This window comes from Drosophila teissieri, chromosome 2L, assembly GCF_016746235.2.
Source record: "Drosophila teissieri strain GT53w chromosome 2L, Prin_Dtei_1.1, whole genome shotgun sequence".
In the NCBI taxonomy this organism is placed as follows: domain Eukaryota; kingdom Metazoa; phylum Arthropoda; class Insecta; order Diptera; family Drosophilidae; genus Drosophila; species Drosophila teissieri.
In genome coordinates this window covers 3,425,628-3,447,876 of record NC_053029.1, presented here as the reverse complement: position 1 = coordinate 3,447,876, position 22,249 = coordinate 3,425,628, and the positions used below count along the sequence as shown (strand labels likewise).

Genomic DNA, 22,249 nt, shown 5'->3' with positions numbered 1-22,249 from the left:
TAGAATTTTGAACACAGCTGTGTATAAAATACAGATATAGGTATATATATTCGACTAAGAAATTAAATTAATAGAAAATTTAGCAAATAACATGCAAAATGGAATAGCAAGACTCTATTCACATTCCGACATTCCCTAATAAAATTTGTGTAGAAATTCAATATTTGCTGTACGCTCACACGTACACTCAGAAAAAAAGGCCCACCATACGCACTGGCGCACATCAAAAGAAGAAAAAAGAAGAAAAAAGCAAATTAAGGAGAAAAAAGAAAGAAAATAAGAATCTTATCAGCGGTAGAACAAAAACAAAGTTCAGTAAAAAACCGAAACAAAAACAAAAAGAAAGCCGCCAGAAGTCGGGAGCAACAACAAATTGGCTGTGTTGTCTTTTCAAGGTTAAGAGCAAGTGCGTGTGCGTGAATTGGCGCCACTGTATGGGTGTCTCGCACATTTTGCACACTGTGCGTATAAATAAAAAAAGTAACAACAATAAAACCACCAACACAGCAACAGGAAAAAATAATTTTTTTATAGAGAGCCAAGAGCTACGCACCGAAAACGAGACAAAAAAATATAGCGGCAACTTGGCGACTTTTTCGCTCCAAGTTTATGGCCACACAATAAACTTCATAATTTCGCTGCAAACTGAACAATCATCATTATTTAGGCCTAATATGCAATTGTGCGTTATTTTCCATCTGCTTTTGGTCAACGACCCAGCGCAGCTGACACATTTTGAACCTTAGAATTTGATTATCGTTCCAAGTTCTAAGTGTAATCTCCTCCTCTCTCGATTTCCCCTTCCCCCGTTCGCACCAACCACCCACACAGCTGTATACGCGGATTGCACGCACACACGGTTCGTATACGCATTCAAATTGCGTATACGCAGCGGTTACCCTCGAGTTTAATGACTGATAAGATTGGAAAGCGGACATTTGCCTAACAGCATTAAGAAGAAATTGTAAAGTGAGCGGGCTAGGCGAATCTTCTAGAGACTTAATTGGTTTTAATTGTACCTTATTAAAGGCTTGCAGACCACCAAGTTTTTGTATTCAATGGATAACGAAACCTTAAACGGAACAAGAAATGAGTAAGACTTTGCGTATCGCGAGACACAATAAATTGCCTGAAAACAGCTTGCTACTCTAAAAACGTCTCGAAACTTGTTCAATGACTTCTGGGTTGCCAGCCAAGACCTTAAATTTCTATCACCAAGTTGAATTTCGAGATCAGTCAAATTAAATAACCAACTTCTATTGCTCCGTTTTATCAATCAACGAATATTGCCAAAGTTCGTTGGGAACTGAATGTGGGATAGCATAATATCAAGCACTGTTACTGTTAGGGAAAAGCAGGGGAAGTGATCTCGCTGTAAGCCCATAACATTTGTAATGCAATGTACGCAGTGATAACTTAACATTCATGTAATAAAAAGAGAGCAAGGCAGAGAGAGGCTGCACTTAAAAAAAAGGAACTACTTATTATTACAATTCGTATTAAATAGGTTTTACACAAAAGAAGGCGGGAATACCAAAATCACATGTAAACTGTTAGTTTTGTATCGAAGGACAAAGCATTTTTTCCTTGCATTCTTTTCTTAACTCTTAATCAGTTTTTATCACTTTTTAGCTTTCTTTTACATGCTCTCTGAATGCAAGCCATAATTATATTATGCTTTTATTCCGGGACTTACAACATAGACATGTGTTAATGCGATTTTTCTCGGTGCAAGCTCCATACGCACGTGTGGGGCTCGTAGGCGTCGAGCGTGAGGTAGGGGGGGAGAATGGGGGAGAGTGCGCGAGAGCGAGAGCGCGAGAGAACGGGGAATGAATGAGCGGCGACTTTTGGAGCGCTGGCGCAAGCGTTTAGCTTTAACGGTCCGCGATCAGTTCAGTACGTTCGGATCAACGGGCGCCGTTGGATGTTTTCTTCAATGCTGAAGCGCGCCGAACTCGCGTTGTGTGGAAAAGCGGAATAGCTCTCTGTTTTTCGTCGTGTTTCTACGTTACTTTACTTTTCGTTCGATCTGTCCGTGTTTCGTTTCGGTTTTATAAAATCCAGTAATTCCCCCCTTCCAAAATTAACACGCGTGTTATCAAAAATGTTTACAAGAAACCTACATATGTTCTTCAATAAGTAAATCGAAAGAGAAAAAAAAGGAAAAGAAATCATTTAAATTGCAAAAAAAGTGCTGACGATTTTTTAATATCAAATACGAAAAAGTAACAAAGAATTTTATTACCTTCCTTCGCTGTTTTGGGTGCGTTGTTATTGCAATTACTGCATTTATCTTATATTTTATTCAAACACACTGAAATCGCTAAAAATGAAAACTGACGTTTTGCTCTGGCGCTTTGTTTCGCGCGGGCTAATTGACAAATATAACAAAAATTCGCCAGGCGTCTCCACTTCTCACTGATTCTTCCCGATTCCCACCGATTCTCACCGATATTCTCCGATTCCTTTTCATTATCTTTTTCTGTGCCGGTGGCAGCAGTGCATATAGGAAATTGTCGGAAAAGTTCTCAAGCCAAAAAGTTGGGCAGAATCGGCGTTTTTGAGGCGACTCCTGGCAGTCTCGGCAAACATTTTGAAGTTTAATTGAAATTTTAGATTAAAGTGAAGCCTTAAATGAAGTGAATAGTTTTGGTGAGAGAATGCAAGCACCTGATTCCAGTAAATAATTAAAATTTTGCATGAATAAGTCGTGAACAATCTGGAATGTAATTTACTGGGGCGGTGCAGCAAACTTTTGCAAACCAACAAATTGTTCATAAAAATAAAGTAATTACTTTGTTTCCGGGCTTGCTGACTTTTTCCGACAACATTGTCGAAAAAGCTAGAAATGTAAATAAGTTTGAGTTTTTAATAACAAGCCGGAGTTATCATGTAATCTCTTAAACTTTTAAATTATATCACAACTTGTTTCACTTGGCTTACATATTAATTAAACCTCTACTCTTTTCTGCTTTTACCACATTACAGTCGGCCTCAACTCGGGAAAAGAAATAAGAAAAAAGCAAAAGGAGCCAGACAAGCCAGGGAATTATGAAATTTTAAAGAAATCCCCAAAAATCCAAGTTCCAACAGCGGCAAAATATGTTTAATGCATTAATATAAACGAAACGTGTTTACGGCGAGTGCAGGCAGAAGACGAACAAAAAGTTGTATACGCATATACACATAGATATATTTAACAAGATTTACATTTAAAATCCCCCCCAATACACACGTACGTATATTTAAACTGTGGCGGCAAAAACCAACAACAGCGAGCTAAAGCGTTCACAAAAAGGTGATAATGATTATTTCCAAGGATCTTTTCATATTTGGCGAACAAATTTTTGCAACAATCATACCAGAAGGTGGAGCCGCAGCGCTGGCAACCCAGCAGCAACATCAGCAGCAGCATCAGCAGTCGCATCAGCAGCAGCAGCAACAACAGCAGCAGCAGCAGCAACAACAGCAGCAGCAGCAACAACAGCCGGCAATTATAAATTCAACAACGACGACGGCCACTTCGTTGGTAATAAACTCGACAGCAGGAGCAGCTGAACAAGTTGTAGAGGAGTCATTAAAAGTAGCAGCAGCAACAACAGCAACAGCAGCAGCAACAACAGCAACAGCAGCAGCAACAACAACAGCAGCAGCAACACTACCAGCTAAACAGGAAACAGTTGCAGTTGCTGCCGCCTGTGTTGCTCCTCGCAAATTGGCAAAAATTCAGAAAATTCCAAAGGAACCCGAGGAGCTGAAAGCCAAGAAAAAGGCAAAGTGTGAGGCAGCAGCAGTAGCAGCGACTCATTACGAAAAAATGCCAATGAATTTGATGATCGTGGAAAGTGTTGAGGCAGTCGATATGGGATCATCGGACAATGACAACGAGGCAACGGAGCAGGTACCGTTGGTGAGTGCCAGCCGTCGCAATCTGGCCAAAATAGTGGCCGATTGCCGCCTCCAGATCGAAGTGGAGCCGGCAACATCGGCTGTGCCACCAGCAGCAGCAGCAAACGCTGCATCCCCGCCTGCAACATCGGATGCGGCAGCAGCAACCTCAGTGGCCAGCAGCGATTCCTCTGCCTCGTCATCAGCGTCTTCGACGTCGTCGTCGTCGTCGTCATCTTCCAGCTCAACATCCTCAGAATTTACGCACACATCACAGACAACGATACCAAGTACGGATAATCTAACGTCATCCAATGGCCTGGCCAATATGGGCAAAAGCATTTTAGTTGATGCCAAAAGGTGAGTGTTCAATCAGCGGTGACCCAATTTCCGCGCCAAGCTCGTACTACATACATGAATTCAGGTGTGTGTGTTATGTTTTTTTTTTTTTGTATTTGGTCCGCACTGATTGCATGCAGAGTTCGTCTTAATACGGAGGGGAAAGTGGAGGTGATCCAAGGGTAAATCAGGATTTTTCCAAAAAAAAAAAACAGTTCTCCGTGTGAATTTGTGGCGTTTCCAACCGGTTGCATTCGGTTGACAGTGAGTTGGAGCTCGTTTTGTACAGTTCGAGCGGGAACAAATTACTTCTATCTATGTTCCATTGGATTGCATCGGTTCTTTCTGATTCAATGCTCTGCAATGCAGCTATCAAGTTTGCTTTCAGAGTCAACCAGCAATTGCCAGATACTTTTTGGGGTCTATGCAGTTTAACCAGCATTAGATTTTCAATTACATGAAACAGTGTGTCGCTCGTTTCAGTTTTTTTGCAGGCAGTGTAGGCATTAATTGATTGCCCATCTGCTCAAAAACTCGTTCTAGAACTGAAGCTTCCTGGCACTAACTAGGGTATCACTCAGCTCGATGGGGATATCGCCTTTGTTGAATCCATATCTGCATATTTACATTTCAGGCCGAGTAGTAGTAGAAAAAGGTTAGTTGGATTAAAAAAAAGGGTTTAAGCTACACACGCACTCTCTAGAAAACATGACCACAAAAGTTTTAATAACTGAAAAATTCCTGCACTTTCGCATTGAAAAAAAACTACCACGCGAACTGAGTTCTCGGCCAGGATCAGGTTTTTGGCTGGAAGCCACTTTTGTGGCCACTTCCCATCTTTGTTGCATTTAAGGGGGACTACACACTCACACACACACACGGTTACAGTGCATCCTGCATTTTGTATAGTGACCCACAAGTTTTTCATCTGCCGCAGCAGCTGTTGCGCTTATTTCACTGAATATTTCCACATTGGGGATTTTGTGCAGGTTCCCTTTGTTTAATGGAAAAGCGAGGCAAAGCTGAAAAGCCGACATAGTAAAAGCCTTGGATTTGAGCGAAATGCTTCCGCTTAAATACTCATCAAGTATTCCTGCCTGTGATGAAGTAATTCACTCTGAATGCAATCTAAACTATGAATATAATTCGTTTCCCTTTTGCTTTTCTCGGAAACACATGCAATTAACCCAAAATCTGTTGGCAAATTGCATGCCCTTTGATGGTGGCCAAATTAAAGTTTGGCTGCAATGCAAATACGCTGCGAAAATCCACATAATAATTGCCATTTGGAATGGCCAGTGCTTGCGAAAATCGACGAGGGTGCTGTTTTAACTAAAGTTAAGTTAGCCAGCGAACCGAGTTTTGCAGCTTAATTCGTTTGTCACTCCGGCCGAGATTGACGGACAGACTTTGGGTTAATGCCGAGTTCGAGTTCGCACAAGTCGCGATTATGTGTTGGCAAATTAAGTAAATTAAATTACAATGAGAACATTGTTGGGTCGCTCGATGGCTGTCGAGTGCAGGCTTCATTATGTGCATTTAACATAAATTTTCAATTATTATGCGATTCAGAGTGCACTCAAAGTGGAGTGGAGTGGAGTGGAGTCTCAGTTCTGTGTCTCAGTTTCTCAGCTCCACTGTCTCTGTTTCTCTTGCTGGCCCCCCAATTCGAGAATGCAGATCCAAGATCTGTCCCTGCTTTGCTTCTTTGGCCGAAGAGCAATTTAAATGCATTTTATTTTCTGCATCTTTTTCCTTTTTGTTTTTTTTTCTGGTGGCACGTTTTATTTTCGCCGAGACTCTTGCGATTATTACTGAGTGTTGCTGTTGCTGTGGCTCTTGTCGCAATTTGGCCTGAAATTGGTTCACAGTTGACCCAGTTTTTGTTGCCACAACAGCTTCGGCAGCAACAAAAAGGAAAATAAATAAGAAAAGGTAGAGGATGGCTGCTCGATTTGGTGGCAGCAAACGTACGAGCCAAATAAAAACATGTTGCAGATTGAGATACAATACAATCAAAGGATCATTCAAAATAATACACTGAGGTGGATTTATTGGTTTACACACTTAATTGCATCATTTATATAACTACTTAACTTTACTTTAGCTAACAATCCAAAATACTTCCATATGTCAGAATAAGTTCTCTTCAATTATTCAATTAATTTATAGTTTGTAAATTATTTTCCTCAACTTGTTTTGCCTCCTGTTCATACATTCTTGAAAGTGTCTTCGGTTTCTAAAAGTTCTTTCAAGCCATATGTGTTTGAATGAGAAAACAGACCTCAGATTTGTTTAGAATACTTTACGAAAATTTCAGACGATAAACACAAGAGGAACCAAGTTTTCCCAAAATCCAAAACCAATTGATGTGGTTCGCATTTGAAGCGTTTTAAGTTCCATTACGGTTTGTTGAACTTTGTTGAACACAAACAATTGAATCCATTCCCAAATCTGTTTTCCAAATTTGTTTTCATTTAGCTTATGATTCTCGCAAGTTTTATTGAAAATTATTTTCCAAGTGGAAGTGGAGTAGAGCAAATAACATAACACAAACAAATGGGTTCTTCAAGTTTTTGGACACTCGATGCGTTTTGATTTTGGGCGTAAAATCAAGTTACATGATGTAATACGAATCTTTTACATCAGACGACAAAGAAAATCATGTTTGATTAAAGGGATTTTGTAGATTAAAGAATATATGAAAGTTGAGAAGTATGAAAAATTATAAACCTCTGTGGTCCAAACCATTTCTACAAAATCTCTCTCTTGGCGAATTAGAACCCCTCAGGATCAGAGCTGGCAAACTTTTGGCAATCCAAGCGGCGTTTTAATGGTTGGCCAAACCGGTTATTGAACTCGTATGTAGGTCAAGTTTTAATATGATAACACACACATAAATACGGGGAGAAATCTAAAGGCGCGTCAAATGCAGGCAAACTCCAAATGGCGCAGTTGCTAAATTTGGGTTGGGTTTCATCTCCGTGGAGGAACGTCAGATGCGAGCCCAAATCCGAGCTCAGGCCTTGTTCTTCGTTTTTGGGTAGCTCGTAGCTCGAAAGGATTGAGGGCTAGATCAGAATAGTTGAATTGGGCCAGGTAGACAGGGCGCAGCTGCCTGTCAAAAGGTGGGCTTCACAAAAGATCTTCCCCGAATTTATTTGGGGGGCGCCTCCCAGGGGCATCCTGCTCACGCTAGATAGCTAGCTAGATATCTGATATCTATTGTTCGAACCTTGCCCATTTGTGCTATTTGCATGCGAAAGGCCTTTGTTCTATGACATACAACTGTTGTATAATATAAAATTGGCGGACTCAATCTCTTCAGGGTTGCAGAAAAGCAAATACCTCAGGCAAATGTGATAAATAGGCTCTAAACAAATGTATTTTTAAGATACTATCAATTCTAGTGTAGTAGGAAAAGTATATCTTGTGTCCAGTCCAGCGATTTGCCATAGTGATACCTTGAAGTACTTTCGAAACGTGGGCGTCCAGATGCATTTGGTTCCGAGTTGTGATCTAGAAACTCTGCCAACGAGACGTGACAAAACAAATTGCCAGACGACCGACAACAGGAAAACGCATGGCGCAATGCAGGGCAAAAAAATCAGGCAAAAAAAAAAACAGAGCGCAGTAAGTAAGGCAGAAAAATTGCAATTTATTATAATTTAATCTAGAATAGAAAATTAAATAGAGTCGCAGCTGGGTGCCTCCGTTTCCCCTCCGTTCGGTTCAGTTCTGTTCGGTACGGCTGCATACATTGTGGGCTGTGTTTGCCCTGTTTGGGTTTTATCTACCGTTAGGCGTGCAGTGTCAATAAAACGCTGCGCGAAAGAGACGGGGCTATGCCGCCAGAAAGAGACGGGGCGATGCGGGGGCGATGATGACTGACGACGACGATCTGTGGGGAAATGCGAGGAAAGCGCGGGGTTCTCTGGGATCCAGAATGGCACTGGGAAACGGAGTGGGAGTGGGTGGGAGAAGGGAAGGGAGAAGGAGAAAGAGGGAGCAGCCCTGGGGGGGTGGCCAGAAAGAGACGGGAATACGAGGGGCAGAAAGAGAGGGGGTGCAGTCTCGCTGCAATGGAGGCCAACGTCGCTCTTCGACAACTGTCACTGTCACAGTCACAGTCACTGAAACCGAAGACCAACTGTGGCGATGCCCTGCACACTGCTTCCAAATCGATTGAAAAGTGCTTTGAAATATAAATAAATGAAATATAGCTTTCAAATATATTCAAACGCTTGGCTTGCAGCTTTTCAAAGGCATTCTTATTTGCGTTTTTTCAAAATTATAATAGTTTTTAAAGCACTGCGAGACACTGTTGCTCTTTCAATGCCTGCGGTTGGAAGTTGCATATGCTGTGGCCTTTTTATTGTTGTTGTCAACGCCACTGCCGTTCCCCGGCAAGCGAATAAAAATGTATTCAAAAATAAATTATTGTCATTGCCATTGTGGCCGATTGGTGGTGTTGTTGTTGTAAATTAGTTTAAATTGCGGTTGCAGCGCTCTTTTTATCGGGCGTTATTTTATTATTGCCGGCTTTCAAGAGCTCAAATTATAGTTGTTATAGTTGGCGAGTGCATTCACATCTATGGCAAAGATTTGATGACCTTTACAAGTTCATGCCGAATGAACTAATGAACGAATGAACGTTCTTGAACCCGCAGCCATTAGCTGATTTATTTGGCTGGCACTTTTTGCACTGGCCCACCTGGCGAATGAGTATTTTTTGACACCATTTTCACGGAGGGTGTAAATCTATCGGCTTTATGCAGTTGTTATGAAGTGCATTGCAGTATGCAGTGTCAACAAAAAGTGATTCCATTTAAAGCCAGTATTAAAAACATCCGGAGTGCTATTTGTTGTTTACCTTTTCCTCGGGGAAATAAAGAGCTCTTTGCTATGGTTATGTTGTGAATAAACAAGTGAAATCGTATATTAACTTATAATGAAAGATATAAAAATGCACGAACGCCGTTGACTAACTTTGTAATTCAAAATCGTATAAAACTGCTCCCAAGTTTTTCCTGTCCATAAAAGTTGGCGTTTCAGACATTTGATAATTGCCGCGCCAAAGCGAAGTGTTTGGAAACTGCAAACTGTTGCATAACACGCACATAAAACATTTTGTCTAACTATCCTTTTGGCCCGGCCAGCCAGCATTAAATCATAAAAAATCTCAAATAAAAATCAGACATAGCAATAAAATGCCAAATGCATTTTGCCAGACGCCGGAGTCATAAAACAAATTGCTATGGTTCACTTTTTTCTCACCGGCTCACTCTGAATTCGTTTTGTGTAATTACATTAGGCCAGAATAAATAACCAAACAAAAACAGCCAATGAATCTGTGGCAAGAGAATTGCATTTAAGGCACCTCAACATCCAGTCGCCATAAAATAAACAATTTATTTGAAGTTTTATTTGTTTGCTTATCGTTGGTTTTACAAGAGTTGGTAAATAGATACAACATTTTCTCTTATGCATAGTATTTGCATTTATTGCAGTTGCATTTATTGCAGTTAAGAGTGAAAAGATCTAACTATTAAACAACATACAAGTTGCTCCCAGTTTTGCTTAGTGGCATTGCGTGCCTGGCCAGCAGAGAACTCTTGGCCAAATAATGGAGGAAAAGCCAAAAACCACTTAAACCTTCTCTTTTCGTTCTTTCCACCCCCCTCCCCTCTCACTGAGCTGTGAGCCATCTGTAATCCGTTGCCAAGGGGTCCGGATGCCCCGTGCTCCGTGCCCCGTGCCCCATAGAGGATTTCGTGAAACCCATAGACCTACATTTTAAACAAATTGCCCCGCAAGCGTGCCGTCTCTTTCGCTCGCACGCCGCGTGTGCGCGATGCGATCAAGAATTTGAGTATTTCAGAATTTCTCGGGTTCTTTCGCTTTTAAGCCGTTTGGGGCTCTTTCTTCTTTTATTTTCGGTGGTCGTGTTCACTTCCAAGAAGCGCCTGCATTAAAGCCGGCCCCCAATGATAATCAACTTAATGATGATGAAGCAGAATCTTCTGCTCAGTTTCCAGAGTTAGTCAGTCAGTCAGTCAGTCAGTCAGTCAGTCAGTCAGTCAGTCAGTGTGTCTCTTTGCTCTCGAATTCTTCTGAAGCCGCTTCTTGCAGCAGCTGCAGGCCACTTCTTCTAATCGCGTCTTCTGGTTTCTGCAGCATCATCACATTGTTTGAGTACCCTCGCTGGCACCCAATCGGGTATCTTAGCTTTTGTTTCTCTTAAAAAGTTTTTCTATAAGAAGTATTTACCATATTAGATCATTCAGCTCAAGCACATCAGTACAAACGACTCATTTCAGTTACTTCTACCAACTCCTTTTGCAGTTTCATAGGGTATTTCGGAGTGCGTTAGACCTCTTTGGTATTATTGTTATTTTTGTTGCCATCTGAAGACTGCGTCATCGCAGCAGCAACAACAACAACAGCAACAAGGCGCGACTGAAGATCGTGTGTTGTGCGTCTCGCTCGCGCCTCGGCATCCGTCTCGCTTCCGCCTGCGGCAGTGGGTCTTCACTTTCGCCAATTCTGAGCTCCACTTGCAGGTTCAATGGCCTCTGCCGCTGGCGCTGCCGCTGCCACTACCTCTGCCTCTGCTGGCGTCGACGTTGGGCTCCATTCGCACGTTTCATTTGTGCTGCTTCTTCCTTTGCGATATGGTTGTTGTTTAGCGCTTCTCGCCTCTTTCCCCTCCTCTCCCCCGCATCCCCAATGCCCCGCCGTGCCCCATCACTTGTGTGTTTGCTTGTTTGTTTGTTTGTTTGTTTTTCGCCTTCGCTGTGCCCTGCAACTTGTGGTTTGTGTTGTTTACGTTGTTGCATTTCATTTCGCATCGCTTCATTCTATTTCGCTTATCCTCCTTTCTCCCCTCCCCCTCTTATCACCCTCTGCTTTTCGCTTATTCATCGCCTTTTCCATTGCGCTCCCAATCCTCCTCTTGGCCAGGCTATTTGCCATTATTCAGGCGGCTTTATTGACACCAGACAACGATCGAGGAATTTGTATATACTGCAACCAGGATTTCTGCTTCTGCTTCTCCTTCTGCTGATACTGCACTTTTTCACTTATTAGTCATGGCTTATTTCAAGAATTATACAGACCATCAAAATTTGGTAAAATCTTTGTTTTAAAACTCAAGAAGAGCAGAGCTTACAAATGTTACTAACATTTTAATGGAGTTTTAACTTGTAACTCTATTCATTTCATGTGAACATGACACATTGTAAATTCGCGAAATTATTTAAATTTCAAAGCGAACTTCCCCCATGTAACGCACGGTAACGAATTAAGCTGAAATTTCCGACAACTGGGTGAAGTCATTAAGTCGGCTTGTACCGTATAATTTCCACAACCACGCCCTCAAATTACGGCATCAAAAGGGCGGAAGGGGGGCGTAGCGAATCGCAGTGTAATTTGGCTATTTACCGTAAATGGGCGAGCGAAACAAGCTCAACGACTTTAATAACTGACATTAAAAACATATTTGGAACGTAAAGCAACAAGCTACGCTTAAACATTTAAACCCATATTTATGCGTTGGGATTACACTATTAATTGAGAGAGATTTTCTACGGGCTTGTTTTTAATTGTAGCTGAAAGAATTGCAATTCAAGCCAATATTTGCTAATTGAAAATCAATTTTCGCCTTACCAAGCTAAGCAAGTTGATATTAATTAGTGATGGAAAACTTGACAAGCCAATTTCGGGCCAGCAAAGTTCAGTGTCCACTTAATTGTGTGGCTCGCAGTGGAAAATTGGCCCAAATTGAATTGGGATGCCCAGCTGTCAAATGCAGATACTATAGCGCAGATGTCTTTGGGATATTCGGATACACTTCTGACAGCCGCAAGGCCACGAAAAGTGCGCGATATTTATGGGGGTTTGAGGTGGATTTGGGGGGAACCGAACCAGCTCAATTTGCACATGTGTGCAACAAAGTTGCAGATGCTTTAGACTTTTCTCCGCCTTTCGCCGGTTGCATTGTTTACGGCATTTCGCTGCCTCATTTTCCGCAGTCAAAGAGATTTTTGTGTCGGCATTTTCCCCAGTTTCACTCGGTTTTCTTTTCTCAAATTGCGCTTGGTGTGGGTTGTGTCGTCAGTTGATTATCGCCTTCCATATTTGCCTGTTCTGCCGCATACTATAACTTCCTATTCGGCTTTTCGTAGGGAAATTCCTGCAAAAAGCTAACTGAAAAGCGTGCCTTTGAAAATTAATATGCAAGTGGCTCCAGTGAGAAAATAGTGATGCAGTGAGGGCTTAAATCGCGTACGCTTTTCCAACTTTAATCTGTTATTCATGACTCTTCTTTTTATTGATTGATAAACTTGCAGAAACCCATTAAACAACTTCGCCAGCTTTTAATGCGGTGATTTGCCTGATTTTTTTTTAGAGCGACACAATGTTCTTTTAACGAGCCTATTGGTTTTAATTGGTTGAGGCAAAAACGCTGTTGGCTTTTCCGCTTTTTATTTCCCTTTCAGCAATGGCAACGGCAACGCCAACCAAAATCGCACTCAACTGCATGTTCAATATTTGAGCAACTAATTCACACCATTAGTTTTTTGTGCCTGGCTTTAACTACGTCTATATATTGGCGTCTTAACTGTTAAATGAGGTGATGCAACTGCCGGTCGAAATCAACAGGTGTGTGTTTGTGTGTATGGGATGGGAATTCTCAGGTGATTGCGTTGACCCAATTGCAGTGACACTTTCAGCTAATAAATTGCATTTAGTATTTTCTTTCACTTTGCGGCTGCTTTCTTGTGACATTTTTTTGTTGGTTTTGTTGTTTGCTCTCGCCATGCAATTTCAACAGCATTTTTATAATTTTTACATAGTTCATAAAGTTTCTTGAAGCATCGAGAGAAAGTGCGTGAGCCGCCAGAGCTGCAGAAAAACGGCAAAGAAAGAAACACTAGAAACTGTGTCAATTAATATGCTAAATTATACACATACCCAGATCTCAGCCTGGCTGATCGGGTGAGCTGGTGTGATGGTGAGCTGGTGGATTGGTGAGGAGGTGACGCCCCAGATGGATGCCAATCAATTGCCAACTAGGAAGCATAATTCCCAGCTCAGCTAATTACCACACAATGACGTGAAAGTTCGTGAAACCGCAGTGGATGAGGCTGCGGAGGCAGCCCAAGCCCAAGCCCCAAAGAAGAAAGCGCTTTCTTGTTTCGTTTGCCATATATCTCGCTTGAAGAGTCACGACACAGCCGCTGCCATTTCATCTGCGTTTTGAATCTTTATTGCAACTTGAACCAGGCGGCTGGCAGCGACGCTCGAAAACACTCATTCCTAGCGAACGGCTTGCTGGCAAACAAAAAGCGAACACATGTCGTATGCGCGATATTCGCTTCCTGCCCCCAAGTGGCATCAGATAAATAGCACCCACCCAGCACCGAGTCATCCCCCTCTCGAAGTCAAGTGGCGCGCAACAAGTGCCACTTGACTCGACGCGACTTCGTCTACCCTCTTTGGCATAAAGCCCCCCTCACCTTTCACAACAGCTTTGACCTCACATTTCACCGACGGCGCCCGTAAAGTTACGTAACTCTGCACCCAGGTCGTTGGGTGGGCTTAAAGGCCAACTTGCTGGGTGGCTGTGCATGTGTGTGTATATCAGCTAACTTGCTACCAGTCACATTGAACTCCAATGCCAAGCATTTCACCGAGAAAGGGGCTTAAATGACACCAGTTTCCTCTGTGTCAGTTGCATTGAAAATACAATAGAAATGGCAAACGAGAAGTGTAGCATACCTCTGAGAGGCGGTCTACTCAGGGTCCTTTTGGTATTCTAGGATGCGCAATAAGTGCAATTGGTTTAAGCCGCTGGCACAAAAGTTGGTCAACTCTGAAAGTAGTTTGGTTTAGTTGGGGTTCTGCTTTCTATCGCTATCATCATTTCCCCCCTGCTTCACGACCACCTTTCCAATTCAATTAAACGAGTCGAAAACTAAATAAATAACCAAGAAGCTCAAAACACCCACATGGCATGGCGAAGAAGAAAGAGAGAGAACTTTGGGAAACTGGTATTCGCGCGCGGATACTTGATATCAATATGCATGATATGCATGCATAAATTACGTATACGACATGTTGTTCTGCCGGCAGTCGCCGATCTTGCCACTCTCTTTCCGTTGACCTGCATTTCCCCGATTGCCGATTGGCGATGGGCGATTGGCTATTGGCTATTGGCGATTCCAGTCCCGACTTAAAAAAGCCTTGGCACATTTGTCAAATGTGCAAAACAAAAATCGCACACAAAATGCCCATCACATTTGAATAGTTTCCCCGGTCGCAGTGGAAGGCCACAAATTAAGCCGGCAATAAATAACAAATCAAAAAGAAATGATCAAGGCAAAAACTAAAAAACAAAAATTCAGTCCAAGAAGACCCGCATCAAACACGCAACAAATACAAGTAAAAAAAAAAAGAAGAAAAAAAAGAAAGAAATACTGGCAAAAGAATTGGGTCAGTAACACGCAAAAAAGCCGAAGAAAATAAAACCAGTCAATGAAGAGGAAGGAGCAGGCACACAAAGAAAGAAGCAAATAAAAATTCAATTGAGCGTGGTCATAGCTGCGAAACAAAACTCATATAAATTGGGCAAAATAAAATTCAAAAACAATGACAATGACGCGACAATCAGGAATTTCTGCCAAATGTTTTAGGAAGTTCAATGAAAGCAGAGCGACGCAAAAAGCACGACAACATTTTTAATTAAAAGCAGAACATCAAATAAATTGCACAAATTCGGTGACCCAATTTTTTTAAATCACTTTGTTTTCTATTCATCTATTTATATTGAAATTATGAACTCGCCCAGAAACACAAAAAACAAACAAAATAAAAAGCATAACAAAGGCACAGCCAGAAGTCAAAGTCAATGAACTCTTCAAGCCCTTGCACAGTGGGGTTCACAAAAATAGGTGTTTTTGCTGGCAAGCTGGAAAAATGAGTACCAAAAAATCTTTCTTTTTGAAAACACACATGTAGTACATTTGTGTTTTTTAATTATTTTATAATTTCTTTTGAGTTGAGCTGTACAAAGTGAGATCTATATATAAGCGATAACAGCGATCATCTGTTTTATTTGGCAACTTGTTTAATATCGGTCAATGTATTCACAAATACAATGGGCCACAAAAACCCATATTAAAAACAGCAAAAAAACGAGATAAGAATTTCAAAATTGTTTCTTTTGATTGCGTGCTACACACACTAGCACGCATACTAGCACGCACATACACACACATGCACATAGTGAGATCTGTATGCAATGCCAAACTTTCACGTAATTTTTGCGCTGCCTCCATCCTGCTCTTTCTTCCACCTTTCTCCCTCTTTCTTTGCATGTGTGTGAATTATATTATTTTGTTTTGTTGCTGTTGCTGTTGATGTTGCTGCTTTATTTTGGCGTCTGTTTTGCTTGTTGTAAAAGTCAATAACCTTTTCGCGTATTCAAGAAGCCAGTTCCAGTTCCTCGAGGAGAGTTTCCCCCCAAGAAAGCGACGCCAAAAGACCAAGATTTAGTTTTTTTCTCTTGTCTTGCTGGCCTTAATCAAGAGCCAAAAAAAAAAAATAAATAAAAGAAGCAAATAAGTAAGGAAATAAGAAATGGCATCATAGCCGTGGGTTAGGTAAATTGTTAGCCGGTTACTTGGTCAGTAAGCTAGCTTTCTTGGCCCGCAGAGGAGGTCACGCTGGCTAATTACGTAAATAATTGAGTCTGGGGAAACTTTGAGGAAGTCGCTGTGGGGCTAATGGCTTCGCCAGACTTTTGGGCAGCGTGCTCCGGAAACTAGCAGTATATTTGATTTGCTAAGTATTCGCATCTATGAGTTTACTAGCTGCTATCGAATTTACTGGCACTTATTGCTGGCTAAACTATGATGGCTAACTGGCTTTCATGACTGGTAGTTATAGCTAAAGGATAATGCTTTCACAGCAAGTTACTTCTACCTACATATCTACCTAACTTCTCTACCCATTTAAATATAGAATATGTGTATGCCTTTAGTTGGTTGCCTGTGACCTTGTGACAACTTTAATATGCTGCATTTGACTCGTTCAACCTAAAAGTATCATTTACATAAATATATTTCTTCCCAGTGAAAAGGTGATTCTGATGGTCTACGTGATCTTCGGCACATTACCCAACTCCCCAGCTCCACTGAAAAGTCGCTTGTAAGCCAAAAGAAAGTTTGGTTGTCAGTTGCAGAAGCCAGCACACTTTGTACACTTTTCCAAACACTTCGACAGTTTCTCCCCCGCAATGCGAGCATTTGGCGCGTGCGACATGACCCCGAGTGCAAGGTCACGTGTCTTGCAAGCTGAGCACAAAATAGTTGCTCTGTATAATGCATAAATCGCATTTTTGTGGAAATGGTGTCATGCGAAAAGTGCACGGGAAGGGGGTCAGTAGTTCGAAGAGGCTGATAGTAGTGAGCTCAGCTTAGTGGGAAGTCGACCAGCGACGCACCATCCTCTTCTGGCAGCGTTTTAGTTTTGGAAAGTTGGTTCCGAGGTTTCTTTCATGGGGCGAAAGTATTCAATTTCCCAGAAACGAATCCAAACAACCAGCAGAGCCAATTAACTACAAAACATAGCTAAAATATATATTTTCTGCACGCTTTGGCAAGATTCTTTCATTCTGCAAGTCTGATTCGTAAGAAGTAACAAGAGCAGCAATGGAAATTGATGTCTCACTAACCATACTACTTTTTTTGTAAAAGTTTAAATTCCTGGCGGGAATTTCCTTTGGTATCTGCATCAAAAGTTCAATTTTGGAACATTCAATAGATAATTAGATTGAGGACCTCTATGTCTTGTGCTGACTCTCCGACCCGGACATTGGCTATTGTAATGAACTGTGGAGCGAGGGAACTTGGGGAACTTGGGTACTGCTGATGGCAGGCAGAAAAGCACATAAAAATAAAATGTATTCATCAGATACTTTGCATGCAGCCTGTGCGAGTGCGTGCGCTGGCTGCGCTGGTGTGCGTGGGTATCTGTGAGTGCTGGCTTTGTTTGTCGTTGTTGTCTGCTGACTGCATTGACCCCCACTCGGGCCCCCCCTATAGCCGTCCCTTTCCCTCTGCGGCACCGACACCGGCAACGCCACCGACACCGACAACGCCACCGCCCCCGCCTCCCCTTGGTACCGCCGCATCCGTCCCGCTCGCACTCACACACAGCGTGTGTGTGTGGTTCAATGCACTCGACCGGACTCTCTATTTACTTTCGGCGCCTACCGGAGTCGATCGGCGGAAATTTACATTTCTGTATAATTTGTAAATGAAATTTGCTGCTCTTGGTCGAATAATTTGATGCTGATGGCTGATGGCTGATGGCCGCTGCCGCGATGATATAGATCCAGAAATAGATGTTATAACTATAACGGCGTTATCTACGGTCTATTCAAAAGTCGGAGGGCCGAGTGAAATATTTAAATAAATTTGATAGGTACACAAGAGCAGGGTAGAATCCAGCGTACAAGAGGCTATTGACTCCGTCTTGGTATCTGCCTGTGTGTGTGTGTGTGCGTGCGTGCGTTGTGTCTGTGTGCGTGCGTGCGTTGTGTCTGTGTGCGTGTGGTGTATCTGTGTGCGTGTGGTGTATCTGTGTAGTGGGAGTAAAGTCGAAACATTGACCGAGAGTCGAGAGACAGAAGAAAGCCAGTAAGATTTTCCGACTTCATGGTACCCGGCATCATTTCAAAACCACTCAAATTATAATGTTGAGCGATACACTGGGAAAAAATAGAGAACCTAGCAGCAAGTGAAAGAAGATGTAGATGAATTTTAAATATTATTCATTTGTGCACTTCCTTTCAAATTAAATGAGAAATGGCTGTACTACCTTAACATTGCATATAGATTTATATATGGATCCTGAAACCCCATATGCCCCACTCATTACGAGTACTGGGTATCGCCAGAGAATTACGAGCACGCACGGCTCCATTTCCATTTCCATTTTCCATTTCCCTGCCGATCTTCTCGCTCTCTGAAGGTCCATGTGTGTGTGCGTTCGAGTGTTTGAGTGTTTGAGTGAGTGATAATGCGACCGCCACACATGTGAACGTGATATCGGCGATAAGAGTTGACAGTGGGAACAAGAGCGGTACCGAGTAACTGTATTGTATTGTACGCCATATCCCCCGACTTTTGTCGCACTGATTTTACTTTTGCCTGCCCGCGACGGACGGGGACATTGACTTGTGTTTTGTTTTGTTTCGCACGAACATCAACAAAAGGTTTGTGGCGTTCCGTTCCTCAGTCTGATAATACACACAAAAATAAGTACGAAAAGTTCAATGATAAGGGTTGGCTGGAATAAAGGGAGTCTTTAGAATAAAAATGTCCCAATTTACCCATAACATTTGAAGCACTGTAACCTGGTATGCAGTATAATAGAATATCTCTCTCTTTTTTTGCAGTAACTCACCAGCCTCCTTGTCGTACCACTTTGAGAAGTCTGCGGTCAATCAGCAGAAACAGCATCACAACATCAACATCTGCAACAGCCACCACCCACATCACCACCCCCAGAATCAGCCCCAGCACAGCCTGCAGCTGACCTTCCAGAACCTGAACGTCTTGCACAACGAGCGCCAAATACTTTCCGATGTGAGTGGATTCGTCAGGTAACAAGATCAACGGAACAAGAGCCCTGAAAAGCGCGAATAATTCATTAATTGCTGCGCCGCCAACTTCACCTGTGCGCTTGAAACTTAATCAAATGAATTGCAATCCGTCTCGGATAGCAGTTTTTCAATGACATTTACATAATGTACGAATGGCTTTATGCCGTAAGCTGCATTTTTAAAGCAAGTGGAGAAGTTGGCAGCATTGGCATTAATCAGAAGCCCGTCACAAATAATCCATTTCATACATGTGTACTTTGTCATCCTGTCCATTGCAGTCCCTGCGAGGTCCTGGCCATCATGGGTCCTTCGGGCAGCGGGAAGACCACTCTGCTGGACTGCCTCAGTGGCCAGCGCCACATTGACAGCGGCAGTGTGTTCCTCAACCGCGAGCCGCTGACCAAAAAGTGGCGCCGCAGGATCGGCTATGTCCTCCAGGAGGAGATCTTCTTCCCGCAACTGACGCTCCGCGAAACGGTGGTCTATACGGCGCTGCTGCGACTGCCGGAATCAATGCCGCGGGCGGAGAAGATGCGCCAGGTGGACCACATACTGGAGGCCCTGGAATTGGGTTGCTGTCAGCAGACCAAGTTCGGGGATTACCTCAACCGCGGACTCTCGGGCGGCGAGAAGAAGCGGGCGAACATCGCCTGTGAACTGCTGACCAATCCTCTGCTCATGCTCCTCGATGTAAGTGGCTGGTTTGCTATTCAAAGTGCAGCTTTTAATGATTCATCTTGGCTGATTCCTGGCAGGAACCTACTTCTGGGCTGGACAGCCACTCGGCCATTTCGCTGATGAAGGTCCTGAAGCGGTACGCCCAGCTGGAGCAGAAGACCATCGTGATCAGCGTGCACCAGCCTTCGTCCCAGATGTTCCACATGTTCGACAAGCTGCTCCTGCTCCACCAAGGACGCACCGCTTACTTTGGGGACGTGCAAAACATCTACCGCCACTTCGAGGACATCGGGGTCACCATCAAGCCGCACTACAATCCCGCCGATTTTGTGTGTAAGTGTTCAGCGAAATCGTACTCATTGCTACTAAATGACATAAAAGGAGACTAGCTTACTACTCTATACTCTTTACTTTCCAGTGGAGCAACTGAAATCGCATCCGGATATCCGCGAGAAGCTCTTCATTGCCGCCAAGGAATCGCACGGCAACTATCTGAACCGCAACTGCATCACGAATAGCCACCACAACCAGGTCAGCGTTTCGGGTGCGAAGGGCAAGAAGCAGACGGACAGCATCCTGATCGACGACATCATAAATAACTATTACAATCACCGCTCCAACCGGCACCATCACCAGTACGAGAACCTGCACCACACGAGCAACGGCTGCCGGGTGGAGGAGGACGAGGAGGCGGCCCAGCACCTGGTGTGGTGTGCCGCGGACTCGCAGTCCAACTTCAGTTCCTGCGCCTCCAGCGAGTGTCATTCCTACAGTGCCGGCAGTGGGGCGGGACATGCGCCTGATGACGACTGGCTGTCCTATCCCACCAGCTTCCACACCCAGTTCTGCGTCCTCTCCAGCCGCAATTTCCGGGAGGCCAAGCCGCGCATGCTCTCCAAACTCAATTGGTTCCAGACCATCGGACTGGCGCTGATGGCCGGTGCCATTTGGTTCCAGCTGCCGCGAACCGAGGAGTTCCTGCACGACCTCCAGGGATGGATGTTCTTCTCGCAGACCTACTGGATGCTCTTCGCCCTCTTCGGGGCCCTCAATTCATGTGAGTCTGGCTGGGATTGCGAACGGAGAGCATTGTTCCTTATTGATCCTTGTTCCTTACAGTCCCCTCGGAACGCGAGGTGGTGAGCAAGGAACGCCGCTCCGGGGCCTACCGACTATCCGCCTACTATCTGGCCAAAATGTGTGCCGAGCTGCCTCTGGTGATCACTCTGCCCACGGTCTACCTCATGATCAGCTATCCCATGCTGGGCTGCACTAGGTGAGTGGGTTATTTCAACCATTAGGAACTGCAGCTCATTAATTATGTTAATGTTCTCTTGCAGCTTGAAGCTGTTCTTCCTGATGCTCATCTTCCTGCTGATCAACACGATTGTGGCGCAGAGCGTGGGCTTCTTCATCGGAGCCTGCTGCATGGACATGAACGTGAGCATCACCCTGAGTGCCCTGTACACGCTGGCCACCCAGCTGTTCGGCGGATACCTGTCTTCCCGCATTCCGGAGGGGCTCAGCTGGATCCGGTACACCTCCATGATCCACTACGCCTACCAGAACATGCAGATACTCGAGTTTCGCGAGGGAGCGGCTATTGGGTAAGCTCATCCGAAACTATTTGAATGTTACATATTTTCTATAATAATGTGATTTGTGTTTTCAGTTGTGGCTCGCCCAGCAGCTACGAGATTTGCAAACAGCAATCAACCGAATTCATTCCATACGAGGAAATACTCAAAGCCCAAAACTCGACATCACCGCTCTGGCTGAATACGCTGATCCTGATGATGTTCTTCCTGGTATTCCGGGTCCTGGGATACGCGGTGTTGCGCTACCTGCGATGCCCCAAAAAGACGTGATATCTATATATCCATATCTATATCTATTTTGTGCAGACATCGAACCAGTGATACGTAATTAGAGTAGTGCCCACCATTGCTAAGCCGCTACAACTGAACAAACTTGCTAAAATTGCGCCAATTTTGTGATTCAATTACTTTCAAGCCACACCATGTATGTTTAGCTATTACTGCGAGTATAACTACCATTATCCTTACAACCTACTATTATAGTTTAAACGTGGTCTGCGGTGGGGCGGCAAACGTTTATCTTTGTTTTGTTTTACGCATTTTAATTGTTGGCCGTTTATGTTATTAATCGCTATTTTTGCCGCTGAAACACAAGAGAGAGAGAGAGTGAGAGGTAGAGAGATGGTGGAAAGCCCAACTTTAATTGTTTTAATGTACGTTTTAAAAGCCCCAAGAAATATTGCTGCAGGCTGCCCAATTTCCACACCACCCGCGCACCCACAAATATATATATATATATATATACTGTATGTTTATAATGAAATGCTAGTAATTTTGTAGAATATTGCAAACTTTTTTCGCTTGGGAAAAAACACTGTGATTTAGTATGCTAGTTTTTTAATTAGTTTTAAACGGGGCAGCATTAGTGAATTGTGCTCGTCCGATGAATTGTATAGCCAACTATGTAATTAAAAACTGAAAATAGAATAGCATCAGAATGTTTGAGCCTACGGCCTAAATCGTATTTTGTTTATATTATCTAATTATATGTAACTAAACTTATTTAAATATACATGAAAATGTAAACTGAACACCTGAAATCTTCAGTCGCCCTTTGATTTTTCCCCAA

At 43.2% G+C, this 22,249-nt stretch overlaps 1 protein-coding gene across 3 annotated transcripts; it reads left to right on the top strand.

Moving 5' to 3' along the window:
- Positions 1–1,914: 1,914 nt before the first annotated feature.
- On the top strand, positions 1,915–22,220 carry LOC122616711 (ABC transporter G family member 21). Of its 3 annotated transcripts, none has more exons than XM_043792261.1 (9): positions 1,915–2,266; positions 2,992–4,251; positions 18,698–18,904; positions 19,183–19,594; positions 19,660–19,915; positions 20,001–20,639; positions 20,702–20,858; positions 20,923–21,189; positions 21,255–22,220. In XM_043792261.1, exons 2-9 carry the CDS (start codon positions 3,308–3,310, stop codon positions 21,448–21,450), a joined length of 3,078 nt encoding a protein of 1,025 aa, XP_043648196.1. In that variant the 5' UTR covers positions 1,915–2,266; positions 2,992–3,307; the 3' UTR covers positions 21,451–22,220. The 3 variants fall into 3 exon arrangements, with proteins under 3 accessions (XP_043648196.1, XP_043648203.1, XP_043648212.1); XM_043792268.1 differs by lacking the exon at positions 1,915–2,266 and adding an exon at positions 2,507–2,655; XM_043792277.1 differs by lacking the exons at positions 1,915–2,266; positions 2,992–4,251 and having other exon boundaries at positions 18,762–18,887.
- The last annotated feature ends 29 nt before the right edge of the window (positions 22,221–22,249 follow it).

Excerpts from the sequence above, each read along its gene's own strand:
- LOC122616711 (XM_043792261.1), top strand. The coding sequence starts at position 3,308 with ATGATTATTTCCAAGGATCTTTTCATATTTGGCGAACAAATTTTTGCA. Across the intron at positions 19,916-20,000 it reads CAATCCCGCCGATTTTGTGT|TGGAGCAACTGAAATCGCAT; the intron begins GTAAGTGTTCAG and ends TTTACTTTCCAG. Across the intron at positions 21,190-21,254 it reads CGCGAGGGAGCGGCTATTGG|TTGTGGCTCGCCCAGCAGCT; the intron begins GTAAGCTCATCC and ends TTGTGTTTTCAG.